This window comes from Aphis gossypii, chromosome 2, assembly GCF_020184175.1.
Source record: "Aphis gossypii isolate Hap1 chromosome 2, ASM2018417v2, whole genome shotgun sequence".
NCBI lineage: Eukaryota > Metazoa > Arthropoda > Insecta > Hemiptera > Aphididae > Aphis > Aphis gossypii.
The window spans coordinates 267,060-289,333 of record NC_065531.1 but is presented as its reverse complement, the minus strand read 5'-3'; the positions used below and the strand labels follow the sequence as shown (position 1 = coordinate 289,333).

The window sequence follows — 22,274 nt, the reverse complement described above, 5'->3', positions numbered from 1 at the left end:
GTTGATCCTGTGTTCTGTTCCTGAGTTCCTGACCCGGCCGATCGTCGACGGTACATGGCCGACGGGGTTCTCTGCCGCTCTGGCGCTGGTCGGTCGGTCAGCCAGCCAAGTCAGGAACAGAACACGGGACCAGCACAACACTCAACGGCCACTCGCCACTGACAATTGACACGGAGCAGTGGCGACGAATGCCGCGGGAAACCAACGTTATCGCCGCCGTGCAGCCACGCGCAATATCCAATCACAGCGCCGCAGCGTGCGTAACCAAGCTAATAAATACAAGTTTGGAGCACAAAATCTTTCAGTTTTATGTTTGAATATTAAATCTAACCCCCCACTCACCTAGATACACTACTTGGTATATATGATTACCTTATGGCTTAAATTATCAAAGCCTCAAAGGCATACACTATACCTACATATTTACACGTTAATAAATAACATTTTAAGTTCTTGTTCTTATATAGGTAATATGTTATACGCTATCGTTAAAGTATTGGGAAACGTGTTATTTTATTTCGGGGATTTTTGTCTTAGGTTTTGTCTCGGTCTGAGTTTTTTTTCCCCGAGAATTTTTATTCCGATTACCACTTTTTAGTTTTTAGCCCGTAGCCATAATTAGCTTTATATGATACAAATGAGTCATGATAAAACTTTAACATACTTACATATTTATGTTTAGAAAAAAAAAAATCAATACGCAGTATTAATTTAATAATAAATAAATAAATGTGTATAGGACATAGGTACTAGCATTGATTATACGAGTATATATAAGTATATAGTATAAATATATTATATAGTATATAATCGTATATAATCAATGGTAGGTACTAGGTACATCAATAATTATTCTTAGATAATACACATGTGTATTATCTAAGTAATTATTATATAATTCTATTCAAATATTGAATACATAGATAAGGATAAAATTATCTTGAATTATTTGTTCATGGATTTCCGAATTTGACATAGTATACCATAAATTGTATTGTTTTATAATATGTCTTATACCTAACCTACAGTATACACATCGTGGTATCATGGTAAAATATCAATAATTCTATGTTCCACTCATGATATAATTATATCATGGTTCCACTAATAATATTCCCTGGAAAGTAGAAAAAAATAAATATATATAGAATATAAATTATAGACAATATAGACCCGCAGGCCGCAGTCCACACACACTGCACTGTCTGCACTCTGCACTACTGCAGCGATGGTATGGCGGTAAAATTCTTTTGTCTTCCACTGCGGCGGTAAATTATTATGTTCCAGTCATGATTAGAAATATTTAGTTATTTCTAATTTCTATCATAGTTCCAGTGTTCCACTATAATTAGATGTACTATGTAGTGTACTAGTGTATTACTGTCATAGTGATTACTGATTAGTGACATATACATACACGCTTGTATATTTGACACATGCTTTATTAGTTTGAATATTATTGGAAACCGATTTTTAGGAAGTTTTTCATTTGTACCTTTGATTAATTTTCAAATTATATTAATTTATCAACATGGAAACCGTTTATCCAAATAACGACGAAATACAATTCCGCAAACAACATTTTGGAGGTGAATAAAAAATTGTCTAAAATATTTCTATGATTTTACTATTAACTACTACAACAGATTATAAAATATACTTCTATAATGGACAATAATATGTTATGTATGATACTTTAATTAGAATAATGTATTTAGTTATAGTTAATTGTTAGTTATAATGTTTATAGTCTTAAATATTATTTATAAACTATTACATTTTAATATTAAGGTTAGTTGCTATCTAAAAATAAGTTATCGATTTATATGTAAGTTAGGTATCTTCTTTATTTGTGAGGTGCGTTCTCTTTTTGAAAAAAAGTTTTTGGCATAATTTTAGTTTGGCTTCCAAGCGATTTTTTGGAATTTTTTTTTTTGGCAAAATGTGTGTTTTTGTATTCTTTATTTAATAGTTCTTTCAAAAAGAAGTTATTTTCAAAAAACTTCAAAATTTTCGATTTTTCAATAAATTATATTTTTGTATTTAAAATATCGAAAATTTGTACCACGTTGGATGTATTATGTGTTTTTATACATTTTGTTTAGGTATATTCCGAGACTTATCTAAGGTGGTTTTACATAACAAGTCAAGGGATACTTTCGATTATTATTATTATTATTTTCTACGCTCACTCAGACCACGCTGGGTGTATTATGTGCTTTTTTATAATTTTACATATTACATACCTAGGTGTCAGGTGATGAAGGAACAATTGTGAAATAGTACCTTTAAATAAAAACTTCTTTATGTCATTAGTGTACTTTGTACACACCAAATGAGAAAAAAATTTGATAATACAAGTATTTGAAATATTGTAGCATAACTTTCAAATGAAGTTTGAGCGACTAAGTATTATTAAAAAAGGCATACAAAAACTCACATTTTGAAAAAAAAAATCTAAACCTTGCTTTAAGCTAAACTAGAATTGTTCCAAAAAAGTTTTGTATTTAAAAAAAAAATTATTAACCTACCAAATTTTAATATGTTTGGCTTGTAGGTATATTGTAGTAGTATTAAATCAATGTAGATTTAATAAGTATTAAGGATACCAAAAATATGAATTTCTACTTAATGATTTAGGACATTTAGGTAGATACCTACTTAAATTCCTTTAACATAGATATGTACTAAACAATTACCAACATACTAATAGCAAAGGTGGACAAGTTAATGAAAATAATTAACTGTGGCTAGTTAAGTTTATTCGATTAAATTGTCTTCAGTTACAGTTAAAAGTTAACAAAAAAAAAAAAAATTAACTAGATAAGTTAAAAGTTAAGATAGAAAATAAAATTAACTTAACTCAGTTAAAAAAAAGTTAATTTTTTTTCAATTCATAATATTCATGTCATAAATTGCACTAGTATTTTGATTTGTACAAACATTTATCAAGACGCTTACCACTGTGTAAACATTAAATTAAAAAATTATTATTATAGTACATACTAGGTACATTGTTACTAGAAACTTATAGGTTACATCTATACGTAAAAAAATTAAAATTATCTGTAAAATAATGATAACCCTGCCTTTCTGTAACTTTCTTCACATTTCTGCGATCTGTGATTTTAATCATTTTGTTTGACTGCCCCTTCTTGTTGGCAGAGCGTCCTCGCTTCTTTTCTCTCCTTCACTCTCTTAACATCACACTTGACACTAACCATATACTTTCCTTTCAATCTGTTACTGCCGTTACTGCCACGATTTCTTTCTTAATTGTGGATTGCTTTTATAATTTTCTATAGCATGTACACATAATTGTCGAAATTAATTGTAAATAACAAAATTTCAATAAGTAAAAATAAAAAGTAATATACCCATGTTTTTTTATATATATATGTAAACCATCCACTAGCAAAGTCTATTACATTTGTGGTTCTGAATTCTATAGTAAAAATATCCCAATGTGCACCTTAAGCCAATTTTTTTAATTTGTAAATAAATAATTTATTTATTAATTTCATAATAATTAAAAAACATGAAGTAGGTAATTCAGTAATTTTTTAACATTTTTAAACATAGTCATTTCAGCGATACCTATTGTCTAAATATAAAATATAGGTCTAAAATAACCATTTAATTTTATACCACCACTAACCCTATACAAACACAAAAATACTTGTTTTTCATGAGACCCTCTTTAATTGTAATTGTTATATTGTAGATATATAAATTCATAGTAATATTTTTTTTTATTATACTAAGAAAACAACTTATTCTAATGAAAAACTAAGAATTTTAAGTATTAAACTTTGATAAAAATATTCCATTGGTAGGTGCCTAATATAAAAAATAATAATATATAACCATAGGTACTTATTTATGAGTTATTACTTTTTAGTACAATTTATTTTATTTTTCTAGTTGTTGAAGACATTTTGAACAAAAAAGTTAAATGTACAATTTGTTACAATGATCTTTTAAATGAAATTATTTTGAAGAAAATAATAATGGTTCATCAAAGTCATCTATTCCTATGTTGTCGCGTGAGTTTTATGTATAAAAAAAGAAGACTATCACTGATATTAATTAGTCAGGATAAATATCATTCTACTAAAATAACTATTACTAAAATTGTTTTTCTTGATAATTCAAATAAATTATTTATTTGTGCCTCCTTGTTTAGTTCTGTTTAACTCTTAATTGTTTCAGAAAGCTATTTGTTATTACTTAAATGCCTTATGTATAATTTCTATAAATTAAACTTAAGAATAAAGTAATAAACATCATTTTTATAACAATAACTATTTCTTGTTTAATATGTAAACACTAATGCTTGTACTTAAATTTTATTTTTCAGAACTGCTTTTACAAATTATGTGAAGGCAGTAAATATAGTTGTATATTATGTACATCAAATAAAAATCTATCTATTTGTGTAAAATGCAATCTCAATGTTTGTAAAGTAATTAAAAATTGCATAATATATAATATCTATTTCAATAGACAATTATGTTAAAAATAAACTTATTTAATTTTTTAGCTGTGTGTTGAAAATTATAATATTGAAACACTGTCTAATGGTGTTTTAAGTAAATGCTTTATTTGTGTACCACAAATGTTATGGAAACAAAGAGCTCTAGCTGCTAATATATTAAAAGTATTTTATTCTCAGTTGTAAGTAAATTTTATAAAGTGAATTATTTATTTCTAAAAACATCTTATAGTTTGTTTTTATAAATAATTACAACAAATCTAATATCTTTTAATTTTTAAATTTGTTTGAATTATTTTTTTATATTTTAATAATATATAAATTACTTAAGTATACTTATATGTATATTTTATATATTTTCAGATGTATACCTAATGGTTTATTAGTAAATGAAACAGGACACGAACAAACTGTTTATAAATATTTAATAAAAGAAGCTAAAATTGGACAAAATTCCATGATAAATAGTATTAAAACCAACTTATGCATTAATTTCATTTTAAAATCATACAAGTCGTTTATTATGAATGAACTTATAGAATTTTCTTTTGATGATACTATTCCTTTTAATGAATGTATAAGTGAATTTTTTAATATTTTTGAGAATATTTTTGAAAAAACCTGTTCTACTTTCACCAATTTTAAGAGCATATTTAATATAAATTCACGTTTAAGTCATAATGTATCTGATATGATGAAATCGTTATGCTTGGATGACGATGAACTTATATTAATAAGTGATGCAAGAATAAATGAAAATTTGGATAAAGTAATAAAAAATAACTCAAACAATCTATCATTAAATAAGTCAAATATTTGTTCTACAAGAATTTTAAGATCACAAAATAAATACAAAAAGGATGATGATAATTTAAATTTAACAGTTTCTTCAAGCTTGCAATCAGAATCAAAAGCCTTAGATAAGAAATTAACTGTTGTTAAAAAACAGTCTTATGAATCCAATACATCAAGTATTCTCAATAACAAGTCCTTTAATGAAGTTCAAATTGATTTAGTAAATGATAAAATAACTGATCCTAAACATTCATTTGAAGATCGTGATAGTGAAATAGAGTGTACAAGGGAATTAAGAAATCATAGTGTATTAAAAATCATTAAGGTAAAATATCCAGCTAACTTTTTAAATATTTAGTGCTGGATTTAGTATCCTATTTAATATCAAAGATCAAAATATAAAAATAAAATTTTCTCTCAGACCATTAACCTTGTTTTATTTAAAATTTAAACAAAAGTTTATTGTTATATTAAATTTAATTTATTTAAGTTCTTCAGTGTTAGGTATATTAATTTAATGTAGTATAAATATGAAGTTTTAATTAAAAACAACACATTATAATAAATAAAATAATAATAAAAAAAAAAACAAAGTAAAAGTTAATATGATTTTTGAATTTGAATTGCATCAACCATTTTATTTGATTTTGATAGAAATCCTTAGAAATAACTAATATTGCATTTAAGTGGCTATCGGTTAATCATGAAACATATTTACTTTTTCAAAATTTCATCAAAATTTCATTAAAATAAAAAAGTTTGCTCATAAATATATTTGCTTCTTAACACTGATAACTTTTGTTTATTAAAATATTTTAATAATCAAAGTGTAAAGTTAATATTTTGTTCCCCTTTCATATTATTCTATTATAGTAAATTAAATATATAAATGTGTGTCATAAATTTTTCATTTATATTATCTAGATAAATAATCAATCAAATAATTCAACCAAAAATCAAAAAATACTTAGTGACAAATCTCATGAAAAAAAAAATGAAAGGTATAAGTTATAAGTTTATTTTAGAATAATAAATTACAATGAATAAAACTTCATAAAATAATGTAATTCGCATTTGTTTATTTTAGCTTGATGTATTTCAATGATGATGAAAACTGTTCTACAAATAAAATTGGAGATAATACTAATATTAGTTATTCTCAAAATACAAATTTGAAAATATTTCCAAAAAAAGAAGTTAATAAGTTGGAACAAATATACCAATTTATTCAAACAACTGAAGAAAACGACTTTGGTATTTATAAACTTAATTTGTACTAAAAAAAAAAATTGCTATTCATATTAAATAGTTATTAATCACTAAATAATATACAGCTATTTGTTGAAAATTAAGATAATGTTTGTAAATATTTTTTTTTTGGGGGGAGGAGGGATATTAATCCTAAATGCCCCTTCCCCCGCTTTTTAACTGAAAGACCATCACAAGTTTTTCTTTCAGACTTTGAAAATAAAGTTAAGTGGTTTAAATTAAAAATTCAAAAATTATTATTATTTTATTGGCCTAAAAAAAAAAATTATCAAGTTTTCACAATTTTGTCTGGTGTTTAAATTAACTATCAAGTTATCGAGTATTCAATAGTTTATTATAATAAATTATATTTTCATTTTTATAGATGATGTGATGTATTCAAACTTAATTGATTCTAAAAAATGTGATTTTGATTTATATGATAAAATCTGTGAAGAAACAAAATTAAACATAAATAATATGGATACTATTCATGGTTCTGTTGAATTAGAAAATAAAGAAATTCTTGTAAGTCAATTAATAACTTAATGATGTTATGTACATAATATATTGTATTAAAAAGATCAGTGCCGGCGCTAGGTTTTGCGCTGCCCTGTGCCAAACTGCCAATTACCTACAATTTGGCGCCCTTATATAATTTATATATTTTTATTTATAAACAATGCTGCCCCTAAAATTTCAAAAAAATTTGCCGCCTTGAGCGGTCTCACAGGTGCATATGCCTTCCTCCAGCATTGAAGAAGATGCTACCCATGCATTTGTTGTCTCCATCTTACATACGCTCGACATAGCAAAATTTTGTTCACTAGTTTCAATAGTGTGCTGTTAATTTTGATATTAGAGTGAATTGACCAATTATACAATTTTTAGATTATAACATTATCTGTGTTTAAGCATTGACTTCTATTCTATAGATTAATTTTCAAGCGAGATATGAGCATTTTTAATTTGTGACATTTCACTGCATTCTTGCTCATAGTATGCTTGAAAAAATTGAAAAATCGCCAACACTTAAGCAAAGATAATGTTCTTACGTCAGTTTAATCTAATATCAAAACTAATAGCAGACTATTGAAACTAGTGAACAAAATTTTGCTATGTCGGGTGTGTATAAGACGAAGACAACAAATGCATGGGTAGCGTCCTCTTAAAAAGAAACTATGAAGGTAATGGTTTTATTCTTTTTGGAACCGAAAACGCCTGATAAATGTCTTTGCAGTACATCTCCATCTTCAATGCTGCTACCTTTTATTGAAAATAATATAAAAAATATACATCAATAATACAAATCTTATTGGTGTTATTTATCTTGTTTAAAGAAAAAAAAAATTATAAGTTAATGTTAGTTATTAAATTTTATTTTATTTCAAGGAAATGTCAGTTTTGTCATCTGATAAACTTAATAATAAAGAAATAACTTGTTCAAAACAATCATCTTCATTTACTATACCATGTGTTAATAATGAAAAAGATGATTCTCATATTGAAGATAATATAAAAAATAAAGGAACAAAAAGGTGATTTAATTTTCTTTTAACTAATGAATTTATTTTGAAATTATTAAATATTTTAAGCACTTTATATATTATAATTTTTTCTGCTTATGTAATGTAATGTTTCTGTATTTACTATATTTAAACAATAATATCTATATAAATAGAAATAGAAATACCTAACTAATGGTAATAGCTATTTAACGCTTAAATTGTATACAATTAAAGAAAATTGATTTTGTTGTATTCTTAAAATTTGTATATTACATACTTATTTATAGTATTATCAACTATTAATATTACTTAAAATATAGAGTATATGAAATATATTGTGTATTGTGTATATGAAACTAGACTTCAATTTTATGTATTTCATAAATATTATAATTTTTCCGCTCTTGTCACACGGAATTCAATTTTATATTTTGTCTTTTGGTAACATAATTGTTTGTTATAATTTACTAAAATAAAAGAATTATTATATTTTTGTTGAATATAGAATTTTGATGACATCTAACTCGTCTAGTGATTCAGATTCATCATTCAAAAAAAATAAAAAACGTAAAATCAAAAATCGTATGATAAAAAAAAGCATATTTGATTTATCTACTAGCAATAGCAGCAGCAGTTCTGATGAAAGTTCATCTTCTCTAACAGTTAAAAATCATAGAGAAATGTAAGTTTTTGTATGAAAACTTACATTAAATGTAATTTAATCCTTAACAATGATTTAACTATATGTTATAGTAGACAACTATCTAATGATAATAGTTTTGATGAAGATTCTGACAATAGTAAATCATCTCATGATCATAATGTAAGTATATCCACAGAGCACAAAAAAATTAACTTGGTATCATTTCTGATTTATAAATAATGATAAATTTTTGTTACATCTCTACTTTTAGATTACAAAATGAAATAAACTCAAAACAAATTATATCCATGTATTCTAGTTGTTTTTTGTTTACTGTGTAATTTTACCAAGAAATTGTTTAATAAAAAAAAAAAAATGTACATCAGTCTTAAACTCCTTAATATACACAATAATTTTAAACAACAAATTAAATATTTGGAAGGTTTTACTTACAAGCCATTAATATATATTAATGATATTATTAGCCATTTTTAATTTACTTCATAAATATATCCAAAATAATTTGTTTAATATTTATATATTGAAAATTATATAATTTATAAGTTTTACGATCTGTTATTATTTAGATATTGATGAAAGGACGAAAAAATATTAGAAAATTAATAATACAAAATGAACTTAGTGAATCCACCCAAAATGCCATGAAAGAAGAAGAATTGCGGAAGAACCGCATTCAAAAACGTCAAAAACTAGTATATAATATATTTTTACTATTTTATTATGAATTTGATGTGTTAGTACTCTTAAATATTTTAGTATAATGAAATTTGTGACATAACAACACCTTTGGAAACAGAAATCTGTACAAAATTAGTGCTAAATTTTGATGATAACACAAATGAGGAACTTATTGCAGTTCATCCAGATCTTGTTAAGTTTCTCAAACCACATCAGGTTAGACCAATGATTCATTCAAGAAACAAATATGAATTTGTTTAAATTAATAATTTTATTTTTAAATAAATAGATGAAAGGAATAAAATTTCTGTGGAATTCTGTATTTGAATCATTATCAAGAATTAAAGAACATAAAGGAAATGGCTCAATTTTAGCTCATTGTATGGGTCTAGGTAAAACACTACAAGTATGTAATATTATACATTTCTCATAATAATTTGTACAATGTATTTATTCTTAAATATTAAGTGTCAAGTGATTGGTTTCTAATTATGATATAAATTATTGTTTATTGTATTTTAGAATTTGGTTCCTATTTAGCTATTATATTTTTTTTGTCTACACATAAATGTTAATATATTCAAAAATAATTTTTATTGATTTTTAGCATTTTGTATAAAATAAAAAAAAAACTATTAATTTATATCAACTAATTTTACTGTATTCTTATGTAAACTATTTAATAAAGAATTTTTTCTATAGTATATACAATAAAATAATTCATTTTTTTTCAGATTATATCTTTGATTCATACATTATTTAGGTACTCAGAAACTGGCATTAAAACTGTATTAATTATCACTCCCAATGCAACAATTGAAAATTGGTGTAAAGAATTTCATAAATGGTTACATGGTATTGATGAAAAAAAAAACTTTTTTGTTCTAAACTTAGCTGAGTAAGAATATTATCAAAATATTTTGGCATTTAATTATTAATTTAAGTATCTAAACAATTTTAATTTTAGATCTAAAACATATGAAAGCCGAAAAAATATTATAGATGAGTGGCGTAGAGAACATGGTGTATTAATTACAAGCTATGAGTTGTATAGATCAGTTGTTAATTACAAGTATATTGATAAGTTTCCTTCAATCTTAGAAGGACTAGTTGATCCCGGACCAGATTTGGTCATATGTGATGAAGGACATGTTATAAAAAATCATATCACAACAGTATCAAAAGCAGTTAATCGTATTAAAACACTTAGAAGAATTGTGTTAACTGGAACACCATTACAGAATAATTTAAAAGAGTGTATGTATTGTTTGTTAAGTTTCATAATTGTGATTAGTTCACAAATTGTTATTTCAATAGCGAATTAAAAATGTTATAATAAATGTTATGTCAATTGAAATAATTGTTTATCATACAATTGAGATAATGCTAAAATACATCAAAGGTTTCACCTTTAAAATATACAAAATGACAGAAAATTTTTAATTATTCATCTATAATATCTATGTCTATCTTAGATACACACATACCCTAGAAATAGAAATATTTTTACCATAGTTAATTTATTTTCTTAATGTTTCTGTAGATTATTGTATGGTTGATTTTATTCGACCAAATTTATTAGGATCATTAAAAGATTTTACTAACCGTTTTATAAATCCTATTACTAATGGACAATACTCTGATTCAACTCCACTAGATGTAGAATTGATGAAAGGAAGATCACATGTGTTGCATAAAATGCTTGAAGGATTTGTACAGGTATTCTTTATTATTATATTAATTTTTACAAAAAAAAAAAAAATTAATATTAAATTTAGTTTTGTTATTTAAAAAATTTAAAGTTTATAATATTTCTAAATATTGTAATAATAGTTTTTACATTAACAATATACAACAAAAAATGTCAAATAGTATACTTTTTTTTTTAATTACACTGTTATTATAAAATTATTGATCTTATTATTTATTTATTTTAGAGATTTGATTATAATGTTCTTACACCTTTTTTACCTCCAAAACATGAATATGTAATTTATTTGAAACTAGCTGATAAACAAATAGAATTATATCAAAAATATTTAGATTCTTACAGACAGCCAGAATTATTTACTAATTACAATATGCTTCAAATAGTTTGGACCCATCCTAAATTATTAGAGTTATATGCTGAACGAACTGAATCAAAAAGAGAAGTATAATATTTAAAAATGTTCTATTAATAACTAATATTATTAATATGTTTTGTTTTTAGAAACAAAGATGTAAAGACATTAATTATATTGAATCGTATTCAAATTCTACTGAAGAAGTTGAAAGTAAGTAAATAAAACCAAAAAATTAACATAATTAAGAATGGTTTGGATTTATGTATTTTAAAGTTGAAGTAATAGGTACTCGAAGTAATATTCGTTTTGTTAGAGAAATCTATAAACATTAATTAAGATATTAATTTCAATTTTATTATTTTAATATTATTTTTGTAGTAATAATTTTAATTTTATAGATAGGCACATACCAGTACCAATCTCAGTTCTTGACTCAACAATCACCAAAAAACCGAATACATATCTTAAATGGTGGAAACCATATGTAACAAAAACTGATTTGGAATCTGTGTACCCATATTCAAAATTTATAATGATGTTTTCAATACTTCAAGAATGTGAAAAAATTGGTGATAAAGTGTACGCATAATTTATATTTTTCATTAGCTTTCAACTTAGATTATTCTTTAAGTTAAATTTGAATTTAGGTAAATTCTGAAAAATGGATAAAAAATTTATTTGGTTATATGTAGGGCTGAGATTTTAATACCCTAAAAAAATTTCAAAAAATGCATTTAAATTATATTTATTAAAGCTTACAAATTGGAAAAAAAATTATACTTTATTTTTATAGTATTGTTACTTTATTATTTTTTACATGTTTAGTTCTGAATTGGTTACTAATTCAATAATGCTTATCAAGCCCTAGCTATGATAAAATTGTAATGGACGATAACTCGTTGTGCTATATATAGTTTATTATTTGTACCGTCGACAATTTTCCTAAAGTCTCTTGTTAATTGCAACGAAGTTTTGTTCATTTTATAAACTAATTGTGAAAAATGCACTAAAATCGTCAAAAAAAAAAAAAAAAAAAGTTACTTGAAAATATCAGTATCACCCAAAATACATTTTATACTTACAGACAGACCAACATTTCAAAATATCAGAAAAAAAGATGCTTTTGCATCAAAATCCCAGCTCTACTTTTTATAAAATATATAAATATATGATTATTTATAATATTTTATTATAAATAAAGATTGGATTTTGCATAAAATGCATGTTGCTATTTTTAATATCATTAACATGCAGTCAATAAGTGTCCATTAATCATTACTTGATTGATTTAATATCAACATTTTATAGTGTATATTTTTGCATATTATTCTGACGTTAGTGCATATTCTGCATATTTTAACAAAAAACCATATTAATATACACCTAACAATCCAAAAGGTGATGAGCAAAATAAAAAAAAATAGTTTATAGGTACGTTAATATAATATTAATATCAAATTTCTTACGTCTCAAGAATATTCGGTCGCTAAAAATAGGTTAGGTTATTGTTTTTCCAATTAACGTACTACATTATTTTTTTGTACTTTTTTCCTGTTCATATCAGTTTATCACCAGTGTATCTATTATTTAATTTTAACAAAATATTTTTTACAATAAATCAATGACTAAAAATTAAATTACAATTTAACAATTACATTTTTGTTTTGCAAATTTGTTATTTTATTCTTTGTTTATGAAAATTTTAATAAAATTAATAAATAATTATCATTGCCAAATTAAAATCAAATATTAAGTGTAATAAAAATTGAAATTTTATATTGTATATTTGGATGCATATTTTAAAATTTTAAATGCATATAATTTCGGTCTTTAGTTATAAATGTTAAAAAACCAAATTTTTAACACAAAACAGAAAAACTGATTATTATTTGTTTGGAAACTCAAAATAACTTTTTTACACTATTATAGGTTATTATTCAGTCAGTCATTATTTACTCTTGATCTCATTCAAGGCTTTTTGGAAAATGCTGAAGATAAAACTTATGATAAAGGGGGTCCTTATGGTAAATCTTGGAAACACGGTACAGATTTTTATAGAATTGATGGTTCAGTAAATATAAAAGAGAGAGAAGATTATTGTGAACAATTCAATGATATTAATAATTCTAGGTATATATTTTTATTTTCTAATATTAAAGCAATTCATTAAATATTTACTATGAAATAATTAATTTTCAGGTTGCGTCTTTTATTATTGTCTACAAAAGCTTTTAATTTAGGTATTAATCTAGTTGGTGCTAACAGAGTAATTATTTTTGATGTAACATGGAATCCATCTCTAAATGTTCAAAGTATATTTCGTGTATTTAGATTTGGACAGACTAAACCATGTTATATTTATAGATTCATTTCTGAGGTAAATAAAACAATAAAATATACTGAATAAATTTTATTTTATAATGTTTTTCTATTTAATATTTTTACTTATTATGTAACTAAATAATATTTCAATATTTATCTCATCTCTACCTATTGTAATTATAATTAAATATTTTAATTCTAGAAATTTTTATCGTCCACATTTTTAAAACCCAATTAATATTAAACATCCATAGACATTTTTTCTAATTTATATTTAATAAACAATAAATTATTCATAATAAATAATTATTGATGTATTAATAAAATAAGACCTATATTATAAACAAATTAATATGTTTTATAATATAATAAAGGGAACCATGGAGCAAAAAATATATGAACGTCAAATATCAAAGTTATCACTGGCTTTTCGTATAATTGATGAACATCAAATTGATCGTCATTTTAATGCTAAATGTCAGGAAGAACTTTATGAATTTGAGCCAAATACTACTAAATCTAAATCAATATTAAATTTACCTAAGGTACCTTTATTAAATGTTTTTTTAAATAGGATTTTAAACTATTTTTAATGTTAATACTAGAAGGATCGTTTGATGGCTGAATTGATGTTGAGGCACGAAGACCTTGTAATGAACATACTAGAACATGACTCATTATTACAAAATAATGAAGCAGAAGAATTAGACGAAGATGGTAGAAATGCAGCATGGGAAAATTATGAAAAAGAAAATGATTCAACTGAAGTTTCTATTAAACAATCGTTATTACCCATATTTTGTGGATCTGAAAGTGACTAGTAAATAAAGTATACATTGTAGGTACTTTGTCACCTATTACTAAATATGTATAATAATAATTTACTTATTGAAAAAAATTGTAAGTAATTCTAATACTCTATTTGATTTTAAATTTAAAATTTCACTTAAATTCTGATGATAAACAATGTTTTTTATATTTTTTACTATTAGTATATCTTAAGCATTATTTAAACAATTTACTAATATGTGTATTAAATTAAAGAATGTAGCAAATATTAAATAGAAAGTAAAATTTATAAAAATTTTATATGTACGTAATTAGAGATTCTTTTTACTTTTAAATAATTATTATTTTATGTTTTTAAATCTAATTTTTATAAAGAAATTATCTCAATAATGTATACTAGACATTTTATATTATTATTTAAGGAAAGATTCTAATATTTTTAAGCTTTGAGTATTTTTTTTTTAAATTGTATGTGTTATTTAAAAAAATATGTATTGATTTATTTAAAATTAATAAATACGTTTTGTTTTAATATGGCTTACACACTAAGTTTCTGTTTTACAAACATATTACCAATCAAATTTTATGGTTTTGATAATAGTTACTAAAATAATTATTAACAAAAATGATAAGTCTACCTATTATTTGATTTTAATCATTGTGGATTAGTTACATTATATCTGAAATGTAATTATCATTGGAAAAATTAAACTTTAACCCTAATTATAGAATTGGAAATAACTATATACATGACATCTAGTATGAGGATATTAATATTTCTGAACTACATAAAAAACTGTAAACATTGATAATAATCAAAACTTGGTTATTGCTAATTGTAATTATCATAAAATATAAGTTCAAATTCCAGAACACTGAGCAAGCTATAAATAAATAAAATATACTCAATAATAAATTACTTGTTTACCACTTTTGGATGATTGAATCTATTAATCATATTTTGTACATACATATGAAAACTATAATAAAAAATCGGAATAAAAATACTAGTCTTTAATTAAAATACAAATCTTATATTTGTAAAATACATAGAACATCAGTTTGTAAGTATTAAATTTACTATGAAAACTTAATTTCTGTTATTGTTTTATATAATTAATAGATCTTTCAGTTACTTATTTGAATTTATTGAAGGAAACTACTTTCAAAAATAAAATGCAAATAAAATTAAAAACGACATTTTATTGAAGAATTTTTATATAACGACAGGTAATAATAAATTTACACCATAATTAATACACATATGAATATGTATGCATAAAATAAACTAAATCTACACATAGTATGCACAGTATAAAATAAGTTTTACTGTTTTTATTTGTGTGTCATGAGACGTTTTTATAATTTAAAAGTATCATTGCAACTTATCTGAGCCATAATTTTAAACGTAATGCATCCACACCATTCAAATAGTAGCAAAAAAGACGTTTATCACGAACAAAACCCAAGTTTTCATATAATTTTAATGCTGGTTTATTGGTTATTTCTGTTTCAAGTACAACCTGTAATTAAAAAAAAATATAATTTACTAATTATTAATATTTTTTTAATTAAATCAAATATTCAATAAGATTATTGGTATTTATGGGTCTAATATTACACGTAAAATAAATACTTGACTATATCTATGTTGAATAAATAAGATAGAGGAATATCAATAAGTACCATAATTACAAATAAACTAGCGGTTTCATTATAGAATTCTAAGTTCTAACTTGTCAAATTATACAATGAAAGCACTTATATTATTTATCAGTATTCAATTTTAATAATTTAACCATTAAACTACTTAGCTTAATCAATATTGATTAAATAGTTTTAGAGGACTTTGTATTTGCATGAGCTGTCTCTGTCTTACTAACAAAATAGAAAATATGACATTTAGAAGAAAGCATTTTACTATTATTTTTAATATTAAAGTGAATTGACCTATTGAAAAGTTTAAAATTAAGAATATTTTAAAATTATTAGGAATAGTCATTGATTATAGAAAAGACAAGTCTACAATCAATGGTATAATATTATCTTTGATAATATTTTTATCATTAAATGTTATGATATTCACTGTAATATTAAAAATATAACAGTAAAATGGATTCTTCTGAATGTAATATTTGCTATGTTATGTGTTAGTAAGACAAAGATAACACATGTAGATACTATGTCCTTTAAAAATATATTTTTAATCAATGACTATAGTATGAAGTCAAAAATACTTATAACATAATTGCTACAGGTACATTAAGTGTATGAACTTAGATATTTTAATTGTTACAAAATTGCTTAGTTAAATATATTTTATGTACACCTACTAACATACAAAATAATATATATTTAATATAAATAAAATACAAGGTTGGATTTTGGATTAAATAAATATAGAGTGTTGTACTTATAGCTATACTCTAAATTAAAAAGACAATTTGGTGGCCGATTTCAATGTACATAAGCTCATAGCTTAAGTACTTGGAAGGCATACAGATGGTAAACTCAGAAGTGACAAATGAGTATTGTTTGATCACTATCCAACAAAAACTTATAATCGCCACTCACCAGGTTAGCTTCTTAACATGAATAGTGTGTATTCAACATGAGCGCCTGAAAGGATGGCGATACAGGGCAACCCCTCCTCGGGCTTCATTATATTATATTTTAATATAATATCATTTTGAAAATATTTATCTTGATTAATGATTATTGATTAAATAAACATTTCATTGATATTCGACTTGAATCATAGGCGTAACTTGGACTCTTTTCAAGGGGGCAAAAATAAATTTTTTGTAGCAAATACTAATTAATTTACAAACTAAAATTAATATAAGAATAAGAGATAAATTGCTCCATAGGTGAAAACACAATTTACTAAAATGATAGGTAATGTAATATAGGGTAGACTGAACAATGAACTTTAGGGAATATGGTACAAAAAATATTATGGTGAAAAATCCATCTTTAATTTACAATATATAAGACATAGATATTTTTAATCTAATGTTGGAAAATTCTTAGAACAATACTTTTTTTTGTTAAATCTGTCTTAAAAATTTTAATTACCAATTCTGATACAAAGTTATTAATAATAATGATCAACTATAACCAATAAAGCAGGCACACAGTGATTTAAGAGTTAAATTAATTGAAAATTGTTATTTTTTCGTGATTTACTCAGCATACACACAATATGGAAATTAGGATGTTTTTTTTTTCGATTTAACAAATTAATTATTAGTACAGCAAAAATATATCTGTACACAATTTAAATTTATGAGTAAACCTCTAGATTCACTTTCTTTAGTTTATGATTTTATACCACTAAATCTAAATATAAATGAAAAACAAGAAATCAACAATTTTCATAATTTAAATTTGCAGAAAAATTAAAAACATAAATATGGAAAAGTTAATTCCAAGTAAACTTGACAAATTAAACTGGTTTCTAGAATCCTTAATACTTAACTATATCTATCAGTTGAAATGAAAACATATAATATAATGTGATGTACAAAAACAAAAAATTATTGCTTTCAATCCTAAGGCCATTACAAAGAAAATTAGACATAGCTAATTAATATTGACCTTGTATTAATTGCAAAATATATTTGTTTTTTATAAAATTTAAAATTAGAAGGAAAAGTGAGCCATGCACAAAAATACTTCAACATTTCCTCTAATTGGTAAAAAAAACCTCTATGGAATTTTTAACTAAAAAAATAATATGTATTTCAATATAGAATAACAGCTCGACTACTTGTATAATTATACCAAACAATTATTCATGAATTTAAAATATCGATTAGTTTATGCATTTAAACTCAGAATGTGACTAATTAATATAAAATTATGAAATAAAAGTATTACCTCATCAGCTCCATCATTCACCATGGCTTCGATTGCATTTAATACTAAATTAGAACCTAAAATTGTTAAACATTCCTTATTTAAAAACATTAATTTAATTTATTAGAGTAAGTAACGAGATAAAATACCAATATGTTGTTTTCGATAATTTTCATCTACTGCCAACATTGCAATATAACCTCTTCTAACTTTCCTGTGTGCATCTAACTTACAGACAATTGCTCCAACACTTTTATCTACATCTACAGCCTGTATAAAACATAATAATATAATAACAAACAAAAAGTTTTATGAATTGTATAACCTAATGTTGAACTTGCACACTTATAGGAAATGACTATATAATTAAAACTCACAAGGAAACATAGTTTAGGCCAATTGTGTATGAAATAACGGTATGTATAGATTGAATATGGTTCAGATAAGTCTTTTTGAATTAACCGCATAATGTCCTTCATTTGTTGCTCGTTTTTATAACAAACATATTTGACACCGTCAATTTGCTGTAAGCCTTCGGCGAGATCGCTATTATTTACAGCACTAGACGAACACGATGGCTTACATTGACTAGACGACGATGAGGAAGTCGACGATATAGAATTCAAACAGGGCAAAATACTTTGCGCCACATCGCCGTTATAGACATTATTTTCGGATATCGATAACAGATTCACATCCGCAATTAGTTCGGTATTTGAGTAAACGATGGAATCGTTTACACGGTTGACAACGTCAGACAGCACTACAGCCTTGTCATCATCTCTTGTGTCTAGCTCGTGGGATTGAAGTTGTACGTCTGCCATTTAAGTTACCGTTTAATTCCGGCATTAATAGTTATTATGACATATTAATTTTTGATCCAAAATGTTATGCATGTCGAAATGTAGAATTTAACTAAGAAACTTATGCAGTAAGTTATGCACTATTATTTTATTATTATTATTATTATTATTATTATCATTGGATTACATTTGATTATGGTTGGAGTGTTAACACATTTTCATGGAAGAAACGAGTATAAATATATTTATACTATCACGATGAAAATCTAAGAAAGTTTTTTTGTACTAAAATAGATTTTTAGCATGCAGTAGCACAGAAGTACAGAACAATAGTTAACAATAAGTTTATCTTAGTCTGTGGTAGGACTAGACTGGACTACTAGAGATAGTAGAGAATAGAGAGTCAAAGTAGACAGTAGTAACATTAGTAACAACTAACAGTACCTTGAGTACCTTATCGTTATTGTGTGACTGAAATAAATTTATTCAATTTTAATTTTTAATGTTTAATATGTCTAATTCAATGTTAAAATATATTAGCAAACGAAAAACGATTCCGAGAAGAATTTTCCGAAATTTTTATATAGGTAATTAGTGAAAAAAGACTAGAAAAACTTAACCCACCACCTTCCGTCCTTCCCCATGGACGTACCATGTACTCTTTCTAAGGATATTTTGTAGTCTATTATTATTTATATTACTCTATTAGTCTATTAGGCCCGGTTTTTCAATCATACTTAACCGACAGTTAGTGAGATTTAACTGCCAGTTAAATGTATGTCTCAGTCACTGTTTATCAAGCCTGAATTAAGCTAACTGAAAGGCTTAACTAGCAGTGATTTAGTAATTTAGTAATTTAGTGATTTATTTAAATAGATTTTAACCTGTCTACTTTATTATCTAATCTAACCTTACTAAAATAGAATATTATACTACTATACAATAGATAAAAATTATGGCATTCAGATTTTAAATTAGTATTTTTTTCCCATCTAATATCTATTGAAATTGTGTATTAACTATTAACACGTTTGTCATACGTAATATAGGTACCTTCTACCTACATCGTATCTACGTCCGTATACGACGACGTGTCCCTGACTTACATTAAGTAAACCGTATACTCCTTTCATTATTGTTAATATCGTAGTATATTGTAAATTATTCTTAATGGCTATTACTATTACAATTATGGAACTATTATAGGTATGAACCTATGTCCTATAGTGAATCTACTAAAATTCCCTCCCATGCGACCATGATCCCACGACGTTCCAATTAATACCCATTGCCCGTTGGGCGATTGCCGATTACACTTGTTACTTTCCCGCACGCGTATAAGTGCAATAGCCAATAATATATATCAGTTAATAATATGGTAATTTTTAATAGTTTCAAAGAATCCTACCTTCACTGGTTTATTATAATGTATTGATGTTATTTTAACGAATTGGCATTGGAATTTGGAAATTTAAAATTTTCATAGCCCACATTTAATTAAATTTAAGATAAATGTAAAGGAAACAAAACTGAATTGTTTATTTTAAGTCGTGTTAATTATAATATCATTCTATAAACTGGTAATAACTAAGTCATATTATATAATCAATAATCATTAATCGAGTTTTAGTTTAGTATGTTTAAAAGTTATAAATGTTATAATGTTTTAAGATTTAAAATACCATACTCGCGTAACATATAGTTAAAATTGTTTTGCGTTGGATGACTTTACTCCCTCGATATTTATACCAGAATTACCCAAATTTTAAATCGAATTTTGTAAAACTTTATCTGCGTTTTAATTTTTTTGATAGTTGTAACAATGAATTTTTAATAATTTTTTTTTTTTTGATACTATATTTTCTTTATTTCCTTTATAAATTACAGCACATAAATAAATAATTAATATAATATCTACTTCTCAGTGGCGCAAATTGGGTGGTGGCGTGGTGCAAGTAGCAAATTATATTATTGCACCACCATAAAATCATAAAAATTTGTATAAGTACCTACAATTACCATTTTCAAAAGTATACATTCTTTTTACAAATTACAAGTATATGTATAAAATTTAATTTTTGTGCAATTGACATTTTGTATCTATATCATAATTCCTATTTCAACGGTACAATTTGTAAACATTTTTCCGACGATAATATAAATTTTCTATTAGTATAATTGATAAATTTGATTCAATATGTTTTAAAAGAAGACGTCGACGTCTTGTTTAAAAATAAATAATTATTTGTAATTTTTTTTTTAATTTTATATAGGTAATAATAAGTTTTTACTACTAAAATAATTTAATACTTATTTATTACCTAATTTAACATAAAAAAAATATATAATGTTTATTGAGTGGGGATCTTCAAATAAAGTTAGTATTGGTGGATTAAAAATTAAAATATTTCTCTGCATCACCAGAAATTGAGGCCTGCAATTTACGCCACTGTAACTTCTGTAAGCCTATAAACTTGTGATAGAGTAGAGTTCATACTTCATATTAAAAGGATATAGAAGTTCTTAAAATAAAAATTAATTAATAGAATAAAATAAATAAATCAATATTACAACTATTTAAATTTTAAAACATATTATTATAAATAAGAAAAAATTCTAATAGATGTCAGATATAAAAGATATAAGTATATAACATATAAGATATAAACGTAAATTATGAATACAATATAATTTATAAAATATGAACGCAAAATTAGAATGCAATGCAAATATGCAATGCAAAAAAATAAACTAATCTAAATCTAAAATATGAGTTTTATTTAAGGAGTCATTAATTTAAAAAATAACCATTTATATTTTACAGACTATCTACTTATTTTTCCTATTTATTACTCCCCCATGCATATGTATTTTTTATATACGTAGGTAATAATTGCATTTAATTAAAATAGGTAGGTTCTAAAAAAAATAGTTTACAAAAATTGGTTAAAGGATTTTTTTGAATAATTCACACTTTACAGGTAAACTGTATAGGCCTAACTATATGCTCTTTTAAAGTGAGAAATGTTTGTTGTTTGTATGGGG

At 24.3% G+C, this 22,274-nt stretch overlaps 2 protein-coding genes across 4 annotated transcripts; one reads left to right on the top strand and one right to left on the bottom strand.

Moving 5' to 3' along the window:
* Positions 1–1,233: 1,233 nt before the first annotated feature.
* LOC114132743 (transcriptional regulator ATRX homolog) lies at positions 1,234–14,656 on the top strand. Of its 3 annotated transcripts, none has more exons than XM_050199215.1 (24): positions 1,234–1,589; positions 3,925–4,046; positions 4,361–4,465; positions 4,544–4,677; positions 4,859–5,615; positions 6,215–6,291; positions 6,378–6,544; positions 6,924–7,066; positions 7,931–8,076; positions 8,552–8,728; positions 8,803–8,869; positions 9,277–9,402; positions 9,467–9,604; positions 9,678–9,794; positions 10,123–10,286; positions 10,356–10,645; positions 10,932–11,107; positions 11,326–11,541; positions 11,601–11,664; positions 11,853–12,033; positions 13,384–13,584; positions 13,654–13,831; positions 14,151–14,321; positions 14,382–14,656. In XM_050199215.1, exons 1-24 carry the CDS (start codon positions 1,532–1,534, stop codon positions 14,595–14,597), a joined length of 4,191 nt encoding a protein of 1,396 aa, XP_050055172.1. In that variant the 5' UTR covers positions 1,234–1,531; the 3' UTR covers positions 14,598–14,656. The 3 variants fall into 3 exon arrangements, with proteins under 3 accessions (XP_050055172.1, XP_027854090.1, XP_050055171.1); XM_027998289.2 differs by having other exon boundaries at positions 8,800–8,869; positions 14,385–14,656; XM_050199214.1 differs by having other exon boundaries at positions 8,800–8,869.
* Positions 14,657–15,748: 1,092 nt separating this feature from the next.
* LOC114132760 (N-alpha-acetyltransferase 30-like) lies at positions 15,749–19,391 on the bottom strand. The gene is made up of 4 exons (XM_027998320.2): positions 18,804–19,391; positions 18,576–18,696; positions 18,448–18,503; positions 15,749–16,088 (listed from the first exon to the last, which is right to left on the bottom strand). The coding sequence occupies exons 1-4, from the start codon at positions 19,248–19,250 to the stop codon at positions 15,951–15,953; spliced, it is 762 nt and encodes a 253-aa protein (XP_027854121.1). The 5' UTR covers positions 19,251–19,391; the 3' UTR covers positions 15,749–15,950.
* Between the last annotated feature and the right edge of the window lie 2,883 nt (positions 19,392–22,274).

Bases quoted from the DNA above. Each gene is read 5' to 3' on its own strand.
- LOC114132743 (XM_050199214.1), top strand. From the start codon at position 1,532: ATGGAAACCGTTTATCCAAATAACGACGAAATACAATTCCGCAAACAA. The intron at 8,870-9,276 runs GTAAGTATATCC...GTTATTATTTAG, and splicing joins AATCATCTCATGATCATAAT to ATATTGATGAAAGGACGAAA. The intron at 9,403-9,466 runs GTATATAATATA...TAAATATTTTAG, and splicing joins TTCAAAAACGTCAAAAACTA to TATAATGAAATTTGTGACAT.
- LOC114132760 (XM_027998320.2), bottom strand. From the start codon at position 19,250: ATGGCAGACGTACAACTTCAATCCCACGAGCTAGACACAAGAGATGAT. The intron at 18,697-18,803 runs GTGAGTTTTAAT...TGTTTTATACAG, and splicing joins GGCCTAAACTATGTTTCCTT to GCTGTAGATGTAGATAAAAG. The intron at 18,504-18,575 runs GTATTTTATCTC...TAACAATTTTAG, and splicing joins TTATCGAAAACAACATATTG to GTTCTAATTTAGTATTAAAT.